We start from the raw sequence: 20,311 nt of genomic DNA, 5'->3' as shown, positions 1-20,311 counted from the left end.
AAGCAACACTGATCTGTGCAAGGTTTTGCAAGGTTTGGTGCCCAACCTTAGACATATGAATCCACATCAGTGGATCCAGGCCTCAGAATTACCACAGAATCACAGAATTGGAAAAGACCTTGAAGATCATCCAGTCCAACCATCAACCCAACATTAACAGTTCCCAACTACACCATATCCCTCAGCGCTAAGTCGACCCTACTCTTAAACACCTCCAGGGATGGAGACTCCACCACCATTGGAGCTTTTAGCAGTTTAATGTTGCATTGGAGCAATGTTCCAACAAGTCCTGCATCTCCCAACAGTGGAGGATTCTGCCTAACTTCACACCACCTTAAGAATAAAATTGGCCCTGCATTTTGAAGTAGCAGTCCTTCTGTTTTTCTGCATAATTGCAGTTCTGATATCAACCAATTCTTGTTTTATTCTTTCAGCCATTAGAAGGATTTGGATTCTTCAGTTTTGGCTTTTTGTTTTGCACCCTTATGGACTCAGAATTCATCTTGCTTGATATAGCACCAGCACCCACAGATTGCACCAGCACCTATAGTAGGAATGTGGGGAAACGAGTGCATAAGAACTGAGGTGGACATGGTCTGGCTTACCGAAACAGACTGTCAAAATGTCAAAGACATGACTGGTTGATCTATTTCTCTGCTGCCTCCCCTCTCCACTGTGGCCACAAACCACCTGGGTACTTCAGAGATGCCAGATGAGAAATGGGTCCTATTAATATCAATGAGATGTGACTCCTGTATGACATTAAATAGTTAAGCTTTCCTGAAGTGAGATACCTCTTCCTGCTTTCTCAGGTCATGGGGACAAAATGCTGATCCTTTACTTCCCAAGAGTATTCTTAATGATTTCTGATGTTAAGTCTTAATGATTTTTCTCTTAACTTGCAAATGATGGCACAGATCATGTGCTGGGTAAGACATAGTCATGTATGCTGATACCTAGAAGGTGAGGAGATTTTGAGGCTTATGCTTCTCTCTATAGTAAAAATACTTGTTTGCATAAACCTTGTTTTTATGCTGCCGAGCAGATATATTACTGTGGACATGCAACTGGCTGTTAGCTGGTACCAGAAAGAGTAAAACCACAGTCGTCTTAATGCTGACAGATTTGTCAGTATTAGAAGAAACAGATGGGTTGGAAGAGAAAGGATTAGAAGGGAGGAAAATTTGAGTCTTCCAGTTAGTAGTTAGATCAGTTCCAAATGAGAAGAAAAAAGGTCCATTGTGCATTTTGAGCATAAAGTTTTAGTTTTCCTTGATGTATAAAACATCAGCTGGTTTCAGTCCAGTATCAGAATGCTTACACAATAAGACAGTTTTAATTGGTCATTTCAGTTTAAATTGGCTAGAGTTATGATGTTAATTGAATTGTTTTCCCTTTGCAGGGACCTCAAGGGCCTCCAGGACAAAAGGTATAGTATAAACAATAATACTGTGAAAGTGATTATTCCTCCTGGTGCCAAATTGTGAGCAGAAAAGGTGAATGGCATTAGCTACTGTACAGTGCATTGAATTGGTTATTTTAGGCTTGAATTTTGTTTTTGCAAAATGCAGCCCTATAATGTGAGACATCAGATTTCTCATTTCCCCCATCATAGGAAGTTCAAGCAATGCAGAGCAGACTGTTTTCAATCTGTCTGCTTAACTTTCAGGTGAAAAGGTCACTATAATTTTCTTATTCATGCACTGGTACGACTAGGAAACCAAAGTTAAAACATTGTGAAAGGTGGAGAGATAGAGTTTCTGATTAAATGCATGTCCTTCCTCAAGCAGATCAGTGCCATATGACTAAAAAATTGACCAGCAGAAACAAAGGACATAGGTGTTGCTGATAAATGGTGCTTGGCTGGCAGTGTTCAGGTGGTCTGCCGGTGTCTTCCTGTTCCTTTGGTAACCCGAGACCTGACTTCCTGGGAATGCTTTCAGCATTATTTACACTCATTAAAGCTGACTGCCTCGGTTTGATGGAGTGAGTTTAGGATTTATGGAATTACACCATTAAAGTAGTCCTAGATATATCAGCAGTAATAGCCAGTAAGTGGCACTTTTCCAGCATCTCACCCACGCACCACCAAGGCATTTTCTAGTTGATTTCAAAAGATTTAAAAGTTGTATGGAAGGTATTTAATAAAACAGGCTTAATTGGTATAAAGAAAAAAAGAAAGAGGAAAGGAGTAAGTAACATTAGCATATGTGAGAAGTGTTTTTCTTCTTCTCAGATAATATTCTTTAAGGTGATGGTTTGCTTGCATCTGTTCAAATGGAACTTTTTGAACAAATGAAAGAAAAACCTGCTGATATGTAAAAATGTAATCCCAAATCATATAAATTGGTGGAATTTTGTCAGCTGTGAGCTGTACACAGTTTACAGGCTGAAGAAGAGGACTAGCCTTCATGTTTGGCAATGCATGAATGAGGCATTCTAAAGCTGTACTGATGTCTAAGTTGTCATTATAAAATTATACTGTAAGACTTAGGGAGGAGGGTATTTTACATGTACAGCATCAACAAAACCCATGAGCTTTTGAATATCTGATAAACTTCTGCTTAGCATGGTAGAATCACCTTTATTTACACTTTCCAACGTGTGTAATAAGAAAAATTAACAGCTATAGAAGACTGTCATTTAGAGGAGGAACTGTTATAAATAGGAGAGTTTATTGAGGCTAATGGTTTAATGCCCTCCTGAGCTTTGTCTTCTAGTTTTCTGGAAAATTTATACAAAGATGTGAAAATGGATACTAGGGTCCCTTTGCAATGGCTAGCAATCACAACCATGCATCCAGCAAAAAGAGGCAACAGGAATTCCAAAGTGGAAGCTTTGGAAGTAAGGGGAGAGCATTCTGGGTCATGAAGATACACTAGGATGCCAGTGTATTATTGCTTACTGATTTGCAGCTCTGTTATGAACTGGAGCTTCCTGGGCATTCAGATGTTGGAGGTTTTTTCAGACCCTCATGAGTTGCTTCCTTTTCTTGTTTCACAGGATTTCTCAACTCTATTAATTGACAAACATGCACCAGTTTTGGATGCGTTCCCTTTGGGTGTTGGTGCCCTTTGACTAAACCATTTCTAGTGAAACCTTTAACCAATATGAATAGAGGGGGAAATGTAATGCATTGATTCTTGGGACAGAGAGAAAAGGGCATGAAGGGTTTCACCGAGTGCTTATTTTGTTTTAAGGGTCCTGGTGAACTTCATATTTCACTGTTGACAAAGACAGTGTCCTTTTCCAGTCCAGTGGCCTCTTTTTAGGGTGTCAACCTTTTGAACAGCTATCACTTTTTTGTATCCTGTTAAGGTGTTTATAAATGAAAACTGAAAAGAATGCTGTCAGTTTCCTTGCTGAGCAACACCATTATTATATAAAAAGAGGAGAATGCTGTGTAAGCACATGCAGTTTTCCTGCTTTCCTCATGCCTCAGGTTTTCACTGAACAGCGCTACCAACAGTTGCACAAGTTCCTTCAGGAAAATTGTCCATCATACAGAAACGTACAGTTTGAGAGCTTTGTGGAAAGATGCCTCCGATGTTACAAGTCAATGCTAATATTTTGCTTCCCTTCTTTGTCTGCTCCTTGTGTTTGGCCTGTGTTGGCTTTTAAAATTTGGTTGCAGTAATACTGATGCAATTTAAAAGGGTGTCTGTAATTTGCACTGTCAGGCTGAATTGTTGCAGATTATCTCTTAAAAGCCTTAAAATAGATTGGCACTACCAGTTATTGAGCTTGAAGCATTAATAGCTTTGTTCAGGTGCTAAGTTTGATTGTGTAGGATCAGTCTCAAAATTTATCAAGAGCATTAAATGGACTTGCATTTTAATTCTTACATTTCTTGTGAAGCATTCACAACATTATAAAGCAACCATCAGCCTGAAGCTTGTTTCTGGAAGAGGCCATACAGTGAGACAGTCATTAAAATGTACAACAGGAGAACATGTCTAATTAGTATAAATTCTCAACTGAAAAGAGATCTCAGCTTGGATTAGTTCTTGAAAAATTAGTTTTTGAAAATTTTATTGCAGTTACCATAAGCAAGCATTTACCATAATTTCTGAGTACTGTATTAAGAGATGAAAGGTTTCATGACCTGTTTAATTTGCTAAACATCCGCGTCTGTTTCCCACCAGGGTTCTGTCGGAGTGCCTGGTGTTCCAGGGAGAGACGGACAAGTGGTGAGTTCACTGACTTTGTCAGCACTGCCATTATTTATGTAGTTGATTAAAGCTACTTAGAGCTTGTTCACATGAGCAATATGCAACCTTCCATCCAGAGCTGTGGTTTCAAATTGGCTTTATGGGAAAGACTGTACAATCTGGTTTGTGCTCTGAAGTAATTTTTTTCTAGTTTTACTTGAACAGGCAACAAATGTAATTAATTAAGCTGAAAGTCTGATGTCCAAATTTGATGATGACTGATAGGTTCCAGAGAGAAATTCGTATTAGTCGTGTGCAACTTTAGACAGTATATTTACAAACTAAGTTTTTCTGCAGATTTTTTTTTCTTTTTGTTAACTCAGTCCCATGATGCAAACACTTATGTTTATATTGGGTATGTATACAGTGCCAATACATTGTTAATACAACCTATAAATAGAGAATAAAAAGAGGCTGGAGACACAGGTGGAGAATAATGTGAAATTGAAGTTGGGAACAAAAATGCAGAGAAATAAATCAAACAGAAATATTCTTGAACACAACAGGGAGTAAATGCTAACTCGGGCAAGTCAGTGTCATCTTTCAGTGCCATCACCAAGCTAACTCATAGTTCAGAACAGCCCTCCATAAGGAGAGGTCGCAGTAAAGCAACAGGGCTGTTTCACAGCACTGCAATGGTTTGTTGGCAAATCTGGGTGGTGAAGTTTAAATAATATCCCTCCCTGACTGTAAACAGTATTATCCATCTGTTGTTCTCACAAGCACTAACATTCCTAGTGAACTTCAAAAACACTTGCAGGGAATACCAAAAGGAAAATGTATGATATAGGTTGTTCACCATGTTTAAGGAACAGTAGATGGTAGTGTATAAGGATCATATTATACAATCCCTTCTGCCTTCCTCCCCAAGAGCCCTAGGAATAAAAGCACTAAGATGTTTCAAATAATTTGATTTTAATTCCTCTTTCCTTAAAAAAGGATGTATTGTTTCTAATAGCATAATATACAGTATTAGACCCGTGTTTTGACAGTGATTATAAGAAATGATGTAATAATCAGTTATTTCACTTTAGTGATAGTGATAATGGTGGAAACCTATTTTTAAAATGTTCAGAATATTGTGACTACTGTGGAACAACAAAAAAATATTTAGAATTAGCTATATATAGCACACAAGAAATTATAAGAAAATATTATGAAACAAATTTGTATTAAGACCTGAGATTTTTTCTTTCATATTTTATAGCTGCATTCAACTGCAATATGAATGGTACTTGCCACCACAGATGCTGTTTCTGTACATTATTCAAGTAATTTTTGTGACCAAAATATGAGTGAAAAGCCAGTGAAGACACACTTTGTAACATGATTTTCTTTGGATGTGCAGGAAGATGTAAGAAGACTGGACAGGGTGAAGTTGCAAACCACATTGAATAGAATAGAACTGATGATTCACATTTTATCCAAGAGCTTTACTTTTAATAGCATCATCACACAAACTAGCCAGAAATCTTCACTCAGATGAGCACAAAAAATGGATGTTGATGAAATAAGTCAAATGTGTCAAATGTGCAAAACTTATCTGATTATTAAAGTGTCATTTTGGGAGGTGTGGAATTTTTTTTAAGCTGTATTGGCAAGGTTGTTGTATGTCTATTTTTAGGAGACCACATACCTGCAGTCATGTTTCATGGGGAAGAAAAGAAATATGCAGTTGCCTTTGATTAAGGGAAAATGCAAACACATCTTTAAATGCTGTTTATCAACTTTAAATTGTGCTTTAAAAACAACTAACATTTTCAATTTATGGTTTTATACTTATTTGATTTATTTCAATGTTTACAGTATCTAAAAATTTGAGGACCTTCTTAAATTATTGCCACTTTCATAAAGATGTCAGCATATTTTCAGTGTAGCTGGACTATGTTACTTTTGACCTTTAAGAAAAAAAAAAATTAAATAAAATCTAGATACCAGAACAAAAACCATGCAGATAAAAATTAAATGTGGTGACGTTCTTTTGTTTGTTTTCACAATTGTTGGTTGATATTGACTAGCAAGCACTTCCTTATGTGCAGAAATTACATGATTTTCATACAATACTAAGCACATGAAAGTTAAATGTTGATATCTCTCTTAATAAATAGATAACAAATTCTGCTAGCTTGGAAAGCGTGATAGAAATAAAGTTAAACTGAAGCAGTGTTTATTTAAAGTTAGAAAGTATAGTGCAGCCTAGGACTCCCATGCTAATATTATGCTACCAAAAGGTCCATTCTTCCAATTTCTATGAAAAAACAGATTCTCAGTGCAGTGTGACACAGAAGATATTGTTGAATGAAGACCAGGGTAGTAATTTTAAGAGTTGCGCTGTACTGTGAGCTGGCTGCTGACACTCTTGGCTTTGCTCATACAGATTTATGTTGATTTGCAGAATAGCTGGACTTGACTTGAATGTGTGATGCAAGTCGTCCCCTTTTTAGAAGTTATGTAGTTAAAAGGCCTTTACAAAAGCCTTACTGTTTTGGTAGCCTTTTCATCAGTGAGCTCTCTCTGTCAAACAACAGCATGTGCAGTGCACTAAGTTCCAAGTTAATATTTTTTCTTAGTTTAAAAGGCAGTGAGTGTTAAGCACATGCTTAAAATTAAGTGTGTGTGTGAATGCTTTTCTCATCTGGACAATGAAATATTTTTTCAGCCGATGAATGTCAGCAGTGAATTAGTTTTGCTCTCTCCTTAAGCAGTTGAATAATAAGAGTTAGGTCATCTCCATCTTATATGTGTCTGTAATTTTCGTCTTCCTTTCCCTTCACTTCTTCTTTAATTGAAATAGTGGATTATGGGAGACGATTGACAAGTCTGACCAATAGGTCTGGGAATGAGATCATAAATTCTGAGTGCACTTAGAACAATTTTCTAATCCCTTAACATATGAACCACTTCTCTTAGACAATCTCTAGATATTAGGGTAAGTGTAATTTTACACAACCCAAATGTTTTTGCAGGACTGTTAACCAGTAGATTTTTCTTGTTTTAAGAGCGGTAGCAAAATCATTTCCATAAAAACTTCACACATTTTTCTTTTAGGCCAAATCCCATGAAACATTACAGGTACTCTTGCAAGGACATTTACATTCTTTTTTTGTTCCTACATTTGGGAAACTATAGCCACACTGCTTATCTTGTTAAGAACAGTAACTGGAAGGAAGCTGCAGCTAGAGAGAGTATTCTCCCTGGGATGGACAAAAACCTTCTGAGATAGCAAGGAGAGTCTTTCTGAGTGCTCCCTTCCCTTTGCATTCCCTTGTGCAATCCACCTGTAGCAGGTTGCTTCCTAGCAAGATGCTATGGGAGATAATCTTCCCTTTCTTGATCCCTGGCAAAAGGTCCTCAAGCACTCAAATAGTACAAAAAAGGATACCTACATGGAGATATGAGGTTGCAGTGATCTAGGGATATCAGGTCCCTACATTAATCATGTTGAAAGGGCCACAAAGGAGTTCTTGGAAAGTTCTTGAAAACTTGGAGAGTTCTTGAAAACTGTGCAAGTATAGGATACATATCTGGTATTTGTTAAGTGGTACGGATTTGTTAAGGACTCCCAGTGACTACAGTAACAACACAAGGAGAAAACAGGAGGTTCCATAAGTAAGGATTGCATTTGTCCTGAAGGAACCTAGTTTCTGGATTCTGTGCAACTAACCCTGTTTTAAATATGTTTTTGTCTGGAGTGCATAAACCCCTCACTCTATACTTCTGTGAAATGCTTTTTCTTATGTAGTACTTGGTATTATGGGGTTTTTGTAAGGGTGTATTGAGAACAAAATGTGTGATCAGGATAGGTCCCTTCATTTCAGATGGTTCCAGTAGTTTGACAGTAGCAATTTGATAAACCTCAGAAGAATTTCCGTTCTTATCAGTAGATTTAGAGTCTGGGTGTGCACATTTCTTACTGCTTTCTTCATGCTTCTTATTACTCTAATTTACATGTATTTCCCCATCAGTACATACTGTACTACGTAGGGGACACATTTTGAAAATAGTATTATCTCATTTCTTTAGAGAAATGAGGAAGGGTATGCGTGTACTAACATTTTTTCAAATAAAGAATTATAAAGGAAGGAAATTTCATTAAATGTAGTTCACAAATTCTCAGACAGGTTTGCAGGCCAGCTGAGTCTTGTTGAAGAGTCTTTCCAGTTAATTTCAGATGGTGAGTGGGCCAGGAGAGATTTCCAGTGATTAAACAAACAATTTTAAGTTACTTTTGAGGGGGGTGAAAAGCAAGTTGAAAGGAGGTAATTCAACCCTGGTTTGAAATGGAAATCACAGTAACATATCTGAAAAACCTCTTTTTTCCCCTTCTGTCCTCGTTTATGTATTTTAGAGTAAAATTAGACTGGATTAGGTTTGGGGGCCTCTTGTATTTCCTTATCCTTAAAATTGATTACATTCTAGTGACTGAAAAATATAGCGATACTGACAGCCTTTCTTCTCAGGGCGAGGTGGATATCAACCAGCTGGTGTGGACAGAGTTATGAATCTCACCAAAACAAAACCTATTTCAGAACAGCAGCCTCTGGGCTGTTTCTCTGTTACAAACAAGAAAAGCTGGGGCCTCCAGCCACATTATTTTTAGCTGATTAATTCTGGATATGAAGGTATATGTCTCCAGGGCACAGAGCACTCCAGTAAGGAGAAGCATGCTTTCAACTGCCTTGACTCCTTTGATATGGACTCTAGTGGGTAATACATTTTCAGACCTGCTCTGAAGTAGGTTTTATGAGTTCATATTGACAGATTTTTCTTGTATTAGCAGCAGAGCCCAAGCAGTGCTCTACACATTTAAGTGCTCATCAAATTCAGATTCACTTCAGTGTAAGCATTAAGACTGACCCTACCATGAGAGTATCTGAGGAAATTACTACACCTATTTATTGACCAGTGTGCTGAAGGATGTTCTTTGCCCAGGAAAGATGGAGACAGTCCATCAATGTTAATATAATTATACAGTTAATATAGTTATACAGTTAATATAGACTCCAGAGTGCCAGGTCTTGGGCCAAGGTTTCCTGGTGTGTTGTCCAAAGGAACATCCTTCTGGTTATTCCTTGAATTATCTGAAACTCCTGAATTGAATGGCTGAGTTGGGTGTATTCTTGGCATGTTAGCATTTTGTTTGCCCTGGTAATTTATATTAATTGGAAGAAAAATCCAAATATTTCTGGGTCTCAGAGCATTTTGTGGAAGCCACTTCTGGGAATTATCAGAAGGTTTTGAATAGCTGATGGTGACTCTTCCAGTCATGCCTTGACATTGTAGTTTGCTGATGGAACAGTCTTCTTTCTAATTCATTGCAGTAGTGACAGTAACTCAGTTTGTTAGAGTGCTGCTACTTTTGAGGAACCAAAGTTCCTGTCCTCCCATCAGGGCATTTGGGGTTAACATGTGGAACTTAATTGGTGTTAATGGCAGCTCCTCATCCACAGGTGAGCTCCTGTAACATGCTAAAGACTTTCCTGTTACTGACAGCAAACACAGTATTGCAGCGTATCTGTTTGAAAATGCACCGTCATTATTCCACTGGTAGGGACCCTGCAATTTCTCTATAGCATATAAACAATAGCAAAAAAACCCCACTGTGTGTGTCTTCTGTGTAAATGGTCATCAAATAAATTACTGGAACATTTATGCTCCTGCTGAGTTAAGCTGCTTGATTTTGGGTGAGTGAAAGAACAATAGCATATTTGCTGGAAAATTTTAATTCCACCATTCTGAGACCATTTGTGAATTCAGCAAACTGGATCTGAATAAATTTGGATGCTGGTGGTGAATAACTGGGAACTTAAATGCTTACAAAGCTTCTAGTGGAAGTGTCCTTTTCTGCAGCAGACAAGAGGCTAGAGAATTACCTTCTAGTACTACATAGTTTTTACATGAAATTTGGGAAAATGAAGCTTTTCTAGCATTTTCTAATATTTTATAGTCTATTTGTGTAGTAGGTCATGTCATGAAGACAGAATCCTTCTTTTGGGGTTGGTCCAGTTACTCAAAGGCAACAAGAAACTAATTTATATGAAACAGAAGTCAAAGGCTACCTAAAGAGTATTTCTGATGCAGTATTTGCAGGTTTACCAGTTTGTGGCATGACATTTGTGCATCTGGTAGTTTTGTTACTTCTTTTACAAGTACAGCAAAACCTTGATAGATAGTATATTCAGATGCTGGTACCACAACATCCCACTAGATTATTTCTCTGTCAATCATGGTGTCAGTTAAGCCCCATGTTGCTGAGGAAGTATGTGGAAATGATGGCTCATGTCAGTGCCAGTAGGGAGAATTTGTTTTTGTTATGGTGTATCACGGTTGTTCCACATGATGTTCATTGCACAGCACAGCTTCTGTGGTGTGGTCTAGCTGAGAATAAGAATGCAGAAGTGCAGAAAGGGCTAGTGACAATTCCTTTAAACTAAGTACTGAGACATTTCACAGCTCCCCACAGCATCTTCCCCACAGCCCATCCCTTTCAGGGAAGAGTTCCAAGGGGATGCTCAGAGGGTAGCTTCAAACAATTTCTCTGGGCCTTGCATCTTTTTCTTCTGTGAGGATGCAGTGTAGCCCTCATTGTAATTTTAACTGGGATCATGGGTTGTGGCTTACAGAAGCACTAGAAGGTTTTAGAACATGTTACGTCTTAGTGATTCCAGTTCCTCTGTCTCCGAGTGATGATTTCTCAGGAGTTCATGACTGCAGAAAGGCAATCTATGATCTAGAAGCAGATGTACTATAGACAAAATTACTCTTTAAATGGGAAAAAACCAGTGCTGAGGCCACTCTTGGATTATTGTGTCCAGCTGTGGGCTCCTCAGTACAAGAGAGACATGGACATACTAGAGTCAAGCAAAGGGCCTCAAAGATGAGTAAGGGACTGGAGCATCTCCTTATGAGGAAAGACTGAGAGAGCTGAGGCTGTTCAGCCTAGAGAAGAGAAAGCTCAGGGGGAATCTCATCAGTGTGGTTAAACACCAGAAATGAAGGTGAAAAGAGGATGGGCCCAAGCGCTTTTCAGTGGTGCCCAGTGACAGGACCAGAGGCAGTAGGCACAAACTGAAACACAGGAGGTTCCCTCTGAAGAGCAGGAAACACTTTTTTTACTATGGGGCTGACTGAGCACTGACACAGGTTGCCCAGGGATGCTGTAGAGTCTCCATCCTTGGAGATATTTAAAAGCCATCTGGACATGGTCCTGGACATGCAACTCTATGTGACCCTGCTTGAGCAGAGAGAGTTGGACCAGGTGATCTCCAGAAGTGCCTTCCAACCTCATCCATTCTGTGGTTCTGCAAAAGAAAACAAAAAAAAAAAAGAAATGCTGCCTCAATTTGAAAGCTAGATGATGTGCAGAAGGCAATTGTTTCTGCAGCCTAACACCTTTTCTGTCAGTGCTATTAAAGAGAGACTGCAATATGAGTCAGGAAAGACATTAGCCATGGCCTGGTGAACATAAAAAATATGTGAGATTAAGGATCTAGTTTTATAGCTTCTTTCATTTTACCAAGTAGAAAAGCAGTCTGATTGAAATTATTGCATCAGATGACATTGTTGAATGTCTAGTTTTCCCTTGCATGCATCACTCCTTTGAACAGCAGTGTAACTGTCTTCAGCTTTTTAAGGGGCAGCTGTAATTTTTGTTCATCTCCAAAAACTAACCTGTGGGGCTGAATTGTACTCATACAGCATTTTGCACTCCAGTTTTAATGTATGCTTTGATTAATAAATAAATAAATAAACTCAATGGAAGGAAAGTAATTAACTGTATTTCCTAACAGAAGTATTTTAAATTATTTTCATACCAAGAATCAATATCAGGTTTTGAGACCAATATTCCTAAAATATCACAGTATTTTAGTGTATAGCAAGGGAAGAGCTATCAATCTACTTGCATTCAAAATGTTAGCGGCTGTTTTGCTTCATAACTACTTTTGGAATTTCCTAGCCGATGGGGAGATCTATCAAGGTTTTGCTCATTTTTGGGTTGGGGGGTGTGTGTGTGGTTTTTTTGTTTGTTTGGGTTTCTTTAAAAGTTAGCCTTTAATGGAATTGTTAAAAAATCTATACATAAAGCCAGACTGCCATGCCTACAAGACATGCAGTATGAAAAAGTGAGGCTCCCTGGCACAAAGCTTGTTTCGCTGTGCACTGGAAATGTTCACCAGGGGTAGGATATAGCGTAGCTTATGTGCTTCACATTTTTATTTCGTCTTATTACTCCCTGATTCCTTGTTTGCACAAGCAAATAGGGTTCTAAAATAGGGAAAGGAATATTGTAGGTTTGACAGAAAATTATTTTAGCGCCTGTTCTTCTGGCCATTAGAAACAGAAGGATAATCACTTCAAAAGCATAAAGCCACAAGGTCATTTCTGTGCTGTCCTTCTAGGTTTGCCTTAATCTTTCCCATGCCCAGAGCTAATTTCTGCTGTGCTAATGCCTGTGACTAGTACTGTCAGTGCCAGAAATGTAGTATTGGCCGTAGGAAAGTCAGATAAAGGTCAGAAATGAGACTATTGGTATGAATAGGGATTTACTATGACTAGGGGACAGCCTGAGGTTTTCACTTTTTTCCGTAGAAAATAAAATAATTCTTTTGTCCCATTTCGTCTTTTCATCACAGTAGCAGCTCTCTGCATTCATAGCACTGATATGTAAACCTGGAAGGAAAGTGCAAGCTTGGGAATTCAACCCTTTGATTAGAGATTTAAGCCCCTGAACGTGTCAGCCGACAGCAGCTGTTTTAAAATGAAGGGGACAGAAACAAACTTGTTTGGGATGTGGGGATGAGGAGAAACAAGTGCATATTCATTGGTCCCTTCTGCTTCATTTTGTCAACTGGCAGTTTTCTCCAAGTGCCTTTTAGGTCAATCCTTTAGAACACTTACTCCTAATTCCCAACAGTTTCAAATCCCGACCACTAATATATCAAATGCCTGTGCTACTATATCAGCCCTAGAGCTACTGTAGTACAAAGAAGCCTTGAAAAAGGGCTGACTCAAATGGCTATTTAACTCCCTGTGAGTTTAATGGTACTTAACACTTTTCCTCTGGCTTGGAAAATACCTCACTAAAGTTTCCCTAGAACCTCGATGCTTTTGGTTTATATTTTGAAATAATCCAACTCTTGATGAAATTAAAATGTAATTGATGATCCTGTTAGCTAATTTAGAAATAGAATGGAACCTGCTTTCATGGACAACTGGAGTTTTATTACATCTATGACTAAGATATGACTGTGGAAGTAAGAAAAAGAGAAGTCCTTTCTTAATGGAAGGCTTTTATGGAGGATTGGAAGATACTTGTGTTTGGAATAAGCCTTTTTCTTAACTTCTGTGTAACTTTTGAGTAGAGGGTTGGCTCATCATGTCTACTAAGTTTGAATGCTGTATGAAAATTGTCCACTGAGTTTCTGATATCAATTACTGTTTCTAATTTGATTACTATGTTAGCTATTGTATGTAACTTTTACACATTTTTATACATTTACTTAGCAAAGGGCTTTAGAAGAACCTAGTTGCAGGCTTTTTCAAATCTTATTTTGGATGTTATTTTAACGTGCTTCGCCACCCCAGAAGTGCAAGGCAGTTACGTACGTGAGGGTTACCAAAAAGGATAGGTATTTCTTGTGAAACTGAGACATCTGCAGAAGGTTTTACATAATTAGCCATCACCCTTAGTTGTTTTACAATGAAGTCTAACCATTGCTTTATCATTTTACCTAAAATAAATAATATCTGCGGTTTTTTCCATAAATCTGGGAAATAAAGACTAGGAAATATCTTTAAGTGTTTGTTTTGGGTTTTATGTTTGTTTATTTAATTGGGGTTTTTGTTTTTAAATTTGGGGGAAAAAAAGAAGTTCTCAAATAATTGTTGTTTGTTGATTGACTTACGAAGATTATTTATGACTCCTTGAACTGTGAAAGAATGTATATACTATACATAAACCATACCCAAAGTTTGGAACATTGTTGCTGAAAATTTTCAAATCTTTTAAATCTACTTTTCAGCCAGTAGCATGAGTGTGAAAAATGGACAGTAAGGTATACTAAAAAAATTAAAAAGCTGGCTGTTCTTCCAAACTCTTCAATTTCTGGAACAGGCCCTTCTCATTTTTCTTCATTATCTGCCTTCTATATGAGACCAGGAGTACAAATGTCAAAAGCATTTAAGATAAGACTTTCTTGCAGTATTCCTAGGTTGTAAAGAAGAGGAAAGCATTGCAGTCTTGCTGGCAAGACTATGCTCTTAAGGTTAATTGGCCAGCTTTTCAGAATCAGAAGTTGCAGTTCTGTTTTCTATTTGGTTTGACATCTGTGTATTTCCACCACCTTCAGCAGAATTATTTCTTACCTATACAGGATTTTATTAGAGTTAATCCACCCTAACTGATGAAATAAGGCATCTTAGTGCGCAACTGTAGAGTACATATTCAGAGAGTCTTTTTAAATTTTGTTTGTCATTCCTTACCCAATATGAGACAGGAGGGGAAATGCTGTTAATATACTTCATGTCTTTCTTAACCCCATCTTTTGTTTGCTTTGCCTTTAGGGTGAACCTGGTTTGCCTGGCATAGTGGGGGAGAAGGGAGCAGCAGGGCTTAAGGTTGGTATTGAAAATGGATTAAAAACAGAAGCACACAGTACGTGAGTGCATGTATAGATGACAGTCATGCTTTCCAACTTGGGTTTATATTCTGACTGGCTTTTAATGATCTGATCTCTCCAGTGATCAGTGCTGTAAGAGGCTTTACACATTTCACCATAAAGAAGCATATTCTTCTGCTGTGCATGTATAATTCCAGTCAGTGGCACTGACGCATATGCATCCACTGCCAAGTGAACGCAATATGCCTGCAAGTGTTTGGGAATTTGGGGACCTTTTTAGAAAGGCTTTATTTATGCTCCTTACAATGTGTTTCAGGCTTCTTTTCAAGAACTACTGTGGTCGATTCTTTGACGAATGTCAGGGTTAAGTCTTGAGGGCTGATCCTGCTATTATGGAAGTTAGCAACAAGCCTCATTAGGAGCATGTCTCGGCCTGTATTTGTTAGATCAGAATGTCTCTTTGCACTTATTTTATTGTTAAATAATTTGTTCTGCTGTTTTAATATTGAACAAATGAAATAGAACATAAAGCTTATGATAACTTCATTTAAAAGAAAGCTCGCCATGTCTGAAATGATGGGATCTGTGAGCCTCTTGGAATGGGTAATGCTAAATTCTAATCCCATCAGCTGCAAGCATGCGTTTTTGGTCAGCATGTGCTCCTCAGCTGATTCCGTGTATCACGCTGCTGCTGACAGACACGCAGGGCAGGCTTTTTACATTTACTGACTGGGTGCTTGTCCATCAGGAATGAAAACAACCCATTTGGGAGCATGACCTTTTCTTACTTTGTATACAGAAGAAGCCAAATTATGGCAGTTGATGCTTAATTCGTATTCACAGCTGTAGTCTTTGAGTTGCCTAGCGACCACCAGCCATCACAAGGGGCAAAGATGAGCCAGAGTGCAGTTGTGAGACAGAAATGCAGAGATGAGTTGTCAGGGTCAGGCCGGTGTGCAAAAGTGCATTTGCCATTGAGCCAGTTTCTCAAGGAAGTTATAATTTTGAAAAATAATGGCTATAAGTCATCTTTTTGTTACAGAGAATGTAAGGAGCACTGAAGGCTCTTTGCTCCCTGAATCAATTATGAATTAGTTCAAGACACTTAAGGCATTTTGTCTCTCCCAAGGAGCCTTCTAAGCCATTAACAGAATCATAAGACTTTCCCCTCACATACAGCCTTTGGATTTTTCCTTTGTTCATTCCCAAAATAAGGAGAACCAAATGTAGGAGTCACCTAGGGCCTGGCAGGCCACTTCACAAAGACATGTGCCTCTTTGTCAGGGTTTAATCTAGGACAAAATGGGGGAAAAAAGTATTTACATTCAAATCATTAAGCTCTTAAAATTATGTTGAAGACAGATATCTGTTGAGTTCTGTTAAATTTACATATTTTATTGTTTATTGAAGATTTTCTTGTTGGATTTTACCATCTGAGGCAATGTCATCAGAAGTGACATAATTGTTACTAATTGGTACACTAATGATAGTAATACTAACATTTTGATTTTTGCTTGTGTTAGTAACTTACGACTTCTTTGCTCCAATTATTTTCATCAGGGTGACCCTGGAGAAAGAGGAGAAAAGGTGAGACATATTTCACTACCTTTGTGGTGGTTCTGTTTTGGAGAACTGCTTTGAAAGTTGCCAGTGCACTGATTCTGAGTTTAAAAAGAAATTAATGCAGCTACTAACTAGAACTCGAACAGCATTGTGCAGCCTTTACGAGTGTCAAATAATACCTACTAATGGAAGTTACTGATCTGCGATTACTGCAAGTGGGATTAGTCACAGAGAGCAGTGGTCATGTGTTAGAGGCTGCACAGCTGAGCAACTGTGCAACTAATCCTAACTATGATTAGTCTCAGGAAAAAATGAGCCTGTCATAATTTTCTCATAATTTGGTTTCAGTGCTCTGTCACCTGTGCGGAGTGAAACAGCTAGGTAACAGAGTGGTAACTATATAGACTCTAAATGATATATGGGTAACCAGTTTTCCCCATACTATAAGTGGAGTTGTCCATTCTTGCTTGGATCAGTTTAAGGGCAAGGGAATCTGTCGCAATGATCTTAGGCTATAGACTATCTGGAGAGGTACCAGCAGCACAAATGGTACACTAACGGTGCTCCGACTTGCAGTGCATTAGCAAGGAGTTACCTCTGACATCCACCGTCACGCCAAGACAAGAGGAGGGGGCGGAACAAGCTCCACACTGCAAAATATGGGTGTAATTCTGCTCTTCCAGGAAGCACCCATTTGAGAGTACACACTGAGTGAGAGTCAAGCTTCTGCATCTGTTTGAGGGCAGTTTGAGAACTGGCATAAGCCTTATTTTGAGTAGGAATCTGTACACAGCCTCATCTTCTGCGATTACACTGAGACATGTTTTTAAAAAGTAAGTTGCTTGTATTCAGGTGCAATTTGTTCTTGAGAAATGTTTACCCATGTCTTTGCAGCTGCAGTTGAATGTCACTTCCAGATCTGTGTAAATCCATGTAATAGCAGCTGGAAGCGTACTTTGTAAAAGGCACTTCATTTCACGTTTTGAAAAGCACATCACAAAAATAATCCAGGGGAATCTTGAAAGTGTATACCCCACATGTAAAAGTATGTAACTGGAAATCTTGTTTCATGAAATCGTTTCTTTTGTTAAAATTATATTGCTGAGGAACTTCAGTAATCCTTTGTTTGTTTTGAGACACAAAAGGAATAACTATAAATATTAACATATACTGAATTTCTGTTATTTAAAATCATGACATTTTTCCATAATCACCCTTTGTTTTTTCCTAAAAAAAAGTAACTGTAAATGCCCTCAATATGCTTTATCATGTCCAATCAACTTGGGATGACATTCCTAACAGTTACTATTTCATGTCTCCATGTTTCATCAAGCCCTTAATTAAAGTGCTGCTAGATTGTTAGCTAGTTCCCATTGTGTCAGTGACTGTGATATACAAAATGGTATCTGTTGTAAGTCTTCTGAAGGGAATTTTACATTAAGGTTTTCAGAGCAATATGACAGATACTGAATAAATATTTGTATTTGAATACTAGTACTGGTTATCTTACCAAGACCTACTAGAATGTTTTTTACCCTTCTTAGACTCAACATTTACCAATATTTTTGGCATTTTAAATGTTTCTTACACTTTACATGAACCTTAAGTCCCACAGAAATTTTTGGCCTGTAGTCTCATATATAATGAAGACTTTTTGGTGTAGTATGGATTTATTATATGGCTATATGACTATAAAGAGAAATTGGGTCTTTTTTATAGATAAATCTTTTGAAATGTTTCTTTACAAAGTTGTTTTTAAAGTAGACAATATCTACCCAGCCGTGAAGAAGTGTTATCTGAACATCACTTATTTAACAATAAACAATGCATAGAATTTATGGAGAGATAAGAGTAATTTTGGAGGCTCTTTGGAAGAGTGGCATCCAGTGAAGTTTTCTAGTTTGTAAATCATTCATGAAGGACTTCAGTCTCTGAGAGTATATTCCATAAATTACTTGAGAATCCTAATAAAAAGTATTGGAATTGTGTAACTGTCGCCTGAATTTGATTAGATGCATTTAGGTGAATGTCTCTTTGTTGGAAAAAAATATGTGTACTGGTAATTTAAAATGCTGAATCATCATGAAAACATTCCTTCATTGCTAAACCACAGTGAACTGGGGAAGTCTGTAGACTATACCGACAGGTAGTAATTTGATAGTTTGTGGGTTTTTCTGAGGACCTGTGAAAGGGATTACAGTTATAGTGAAGACTGTGTAAGACATAGCAGCTATATAAACCATGATTCATGACCATGTCGTAGAGAGATCGACTACCTGATTAACAAAATTAGCTTGCTAATCATGTTGCAATGCTGACTCTTCTCTGCATTCTGTGTGCTTACATAAAATCATTAAAATATAATATGTATTTTAATTACAGGGTGATGCTGGAGAAAATGGACCGAAGGGTGACACAGGAGAAAAGGTACGCTACTTATTAGTAGAGAAGAAAATTCATGCTTTAGGCATGCTTACAGTATAACCAGCTAATGAAAATAATAATTTGGTCAAAAGAAAAATGCATTTTAAGCTGTGTTTTTATTTAAAGATGCTGAGTGATTAGACTGAATTCATTTTTATGAACACCAGAAAAAATGTCACTGTTCTGTCCAATTAAGCATACAATTCCTGACTTTATACAGCAGCAGCTTTAGTACAGGATACATCAGCATGGCTCTAATTAGCACTCCTGTTTGCTGAAATTTGTGTCACGCAAAACTTCAGTCACAACCTGCCAGTGTGTTGGAACTAGGTCTGCTGAGTTATAGCCATTTCTGTTATAACCTTTTGCATTTGCCCTTCTGTGTTTCCCTCAAAGAGAGGGACCGAAATAATATGGGACAAAAAATATGGTATCATGATAGGTAACTTCCCTCCAAATTGCCTGCTGGACAATTGAGAGTTGAAGGCAAAAACTGTGTTTTAAATCTTTTTGCCAGATGACATCAGCAATGACATCACTTAATAGCTTGTTAGTTCATTGTTGCAAAGTACTGGCATGTCTAGAAGTCACTAAAGAGTAGACATTGTCAAAATTTTATTTTACTCAGGTTTATTTTATGCTGTATCACTGCAAAAAAACCAACAAAGCCTTGAGTTTTTAAATGTGCTTTACTTAAACAAGTCATATTCTTTAGCAGTCAGAGCAAAGCCTGTGTTGCACAGGAAGAAGAGTCAGTCATAATGATCTCTTCTGGCCATCACTTTAGAACTCATATGCTTTTAAAAACATTTATTTTAGTGACTACACTTGGGCAGCAGCATAAAAACTTCTTCTTGTACCCCTATATGTGTAATTGTTTAACCAACTCACATCAGTTTAGTGCACAGAGAATTTTATAGTGGATTTATCAAGCTGGTAAGGAATGCATGCAAATCTCTCAGGTCCTATCATCTGGATAGAGTAAAGCTATGCTTTCAAGAACAGAAGGTTTTAATGGGACATATTCTAAAATCAGTGATTAAAAATAGACATTAGTTTTAAGAATAGTCAAGTTATTTGATTCCCAGAGTTCATTTAAATAATGAACTACTCTGTAGTCATGCTTATTAACCCATATGAAAGTGTTAAGAACCTTATTTAGTTAGTTACACAATGTATGGTGGTAGCATCATCTTGTTCCACTTTTCTGTGATTTAAGAATATAATCTCTTAGCAAATATGAGATTGTTGTTCAGATAGATCAGATAGTCCTGCAACAAGTAAATTGGAGGTTTATAATCTCTCTGGGAAGCCTAGTGCATCTTCAGTTATTGCTTTTCTACTTTATCAACTGTGAGAATGAGCTTGCATCCACTAGAATGCCCATACTGCACTGTGGTCCGCAGTGAGCACATCTCCCTGCTTGGGATCTTGTTTAAGGAAAGAAAAAGTTCTCTCCTTCTTTTGGTGGGAAATCCTTTCTCCCCAGGCATA

General features: G+C 37.7%; 1 protein-coding gene across 1 annotated transcript in view; it reads left to right on the top strand.

Annotated features, from left to right (window-relative positions):
* COL25A1 (collagen type XXV alpha 1 chain) overlaps positions 1-20,311 on the top strand; it is a 322,715-nt gene that overhangs the window by 240,622 nt on the left and 61,782 nt on the right. Inside the window, exons 11-15 of the mRNA XM_074866905.1 lie at positions 1,403-1,429; positions 4,146-4,190; positions 14,775-14,828; positions 16,391-16,417; positions 18,776-18,820. Coding sequence (XP_074723006.1) covers positions 1,403-1,429; positions 4,146-4,190; positions 14,775-14,828; positions 16,391-16,417; positions 18,776-18,820 — 198 coding nt within the window. The remainder of the gene's footprint in view (positions 1-1,402; positions 1,430-4,145; positions 4,191-14,774; positions 14,829-16,390; positions 16,418-18,775; positions 18,821-20,311) is intronic.

Source organism: Strix uralensis, chromosome 4 (assembly GCF_047716275.1).
Source record: "Strix uralensis isolate ZFMK-TIS-50842 chromosome 4, bStrUra1, whole genome shotgun sequence".
Taxonomy (NCBI): Eukaryota; Metazoa; Chordata; class Aves; order Strigiformes; family Strigidae; genus Strix; species Strix uralensis.
Note: the sequence above shows the minus strand (reverse complement) of the source record. Positions and strands in the feature narration are given on the sequence as shown.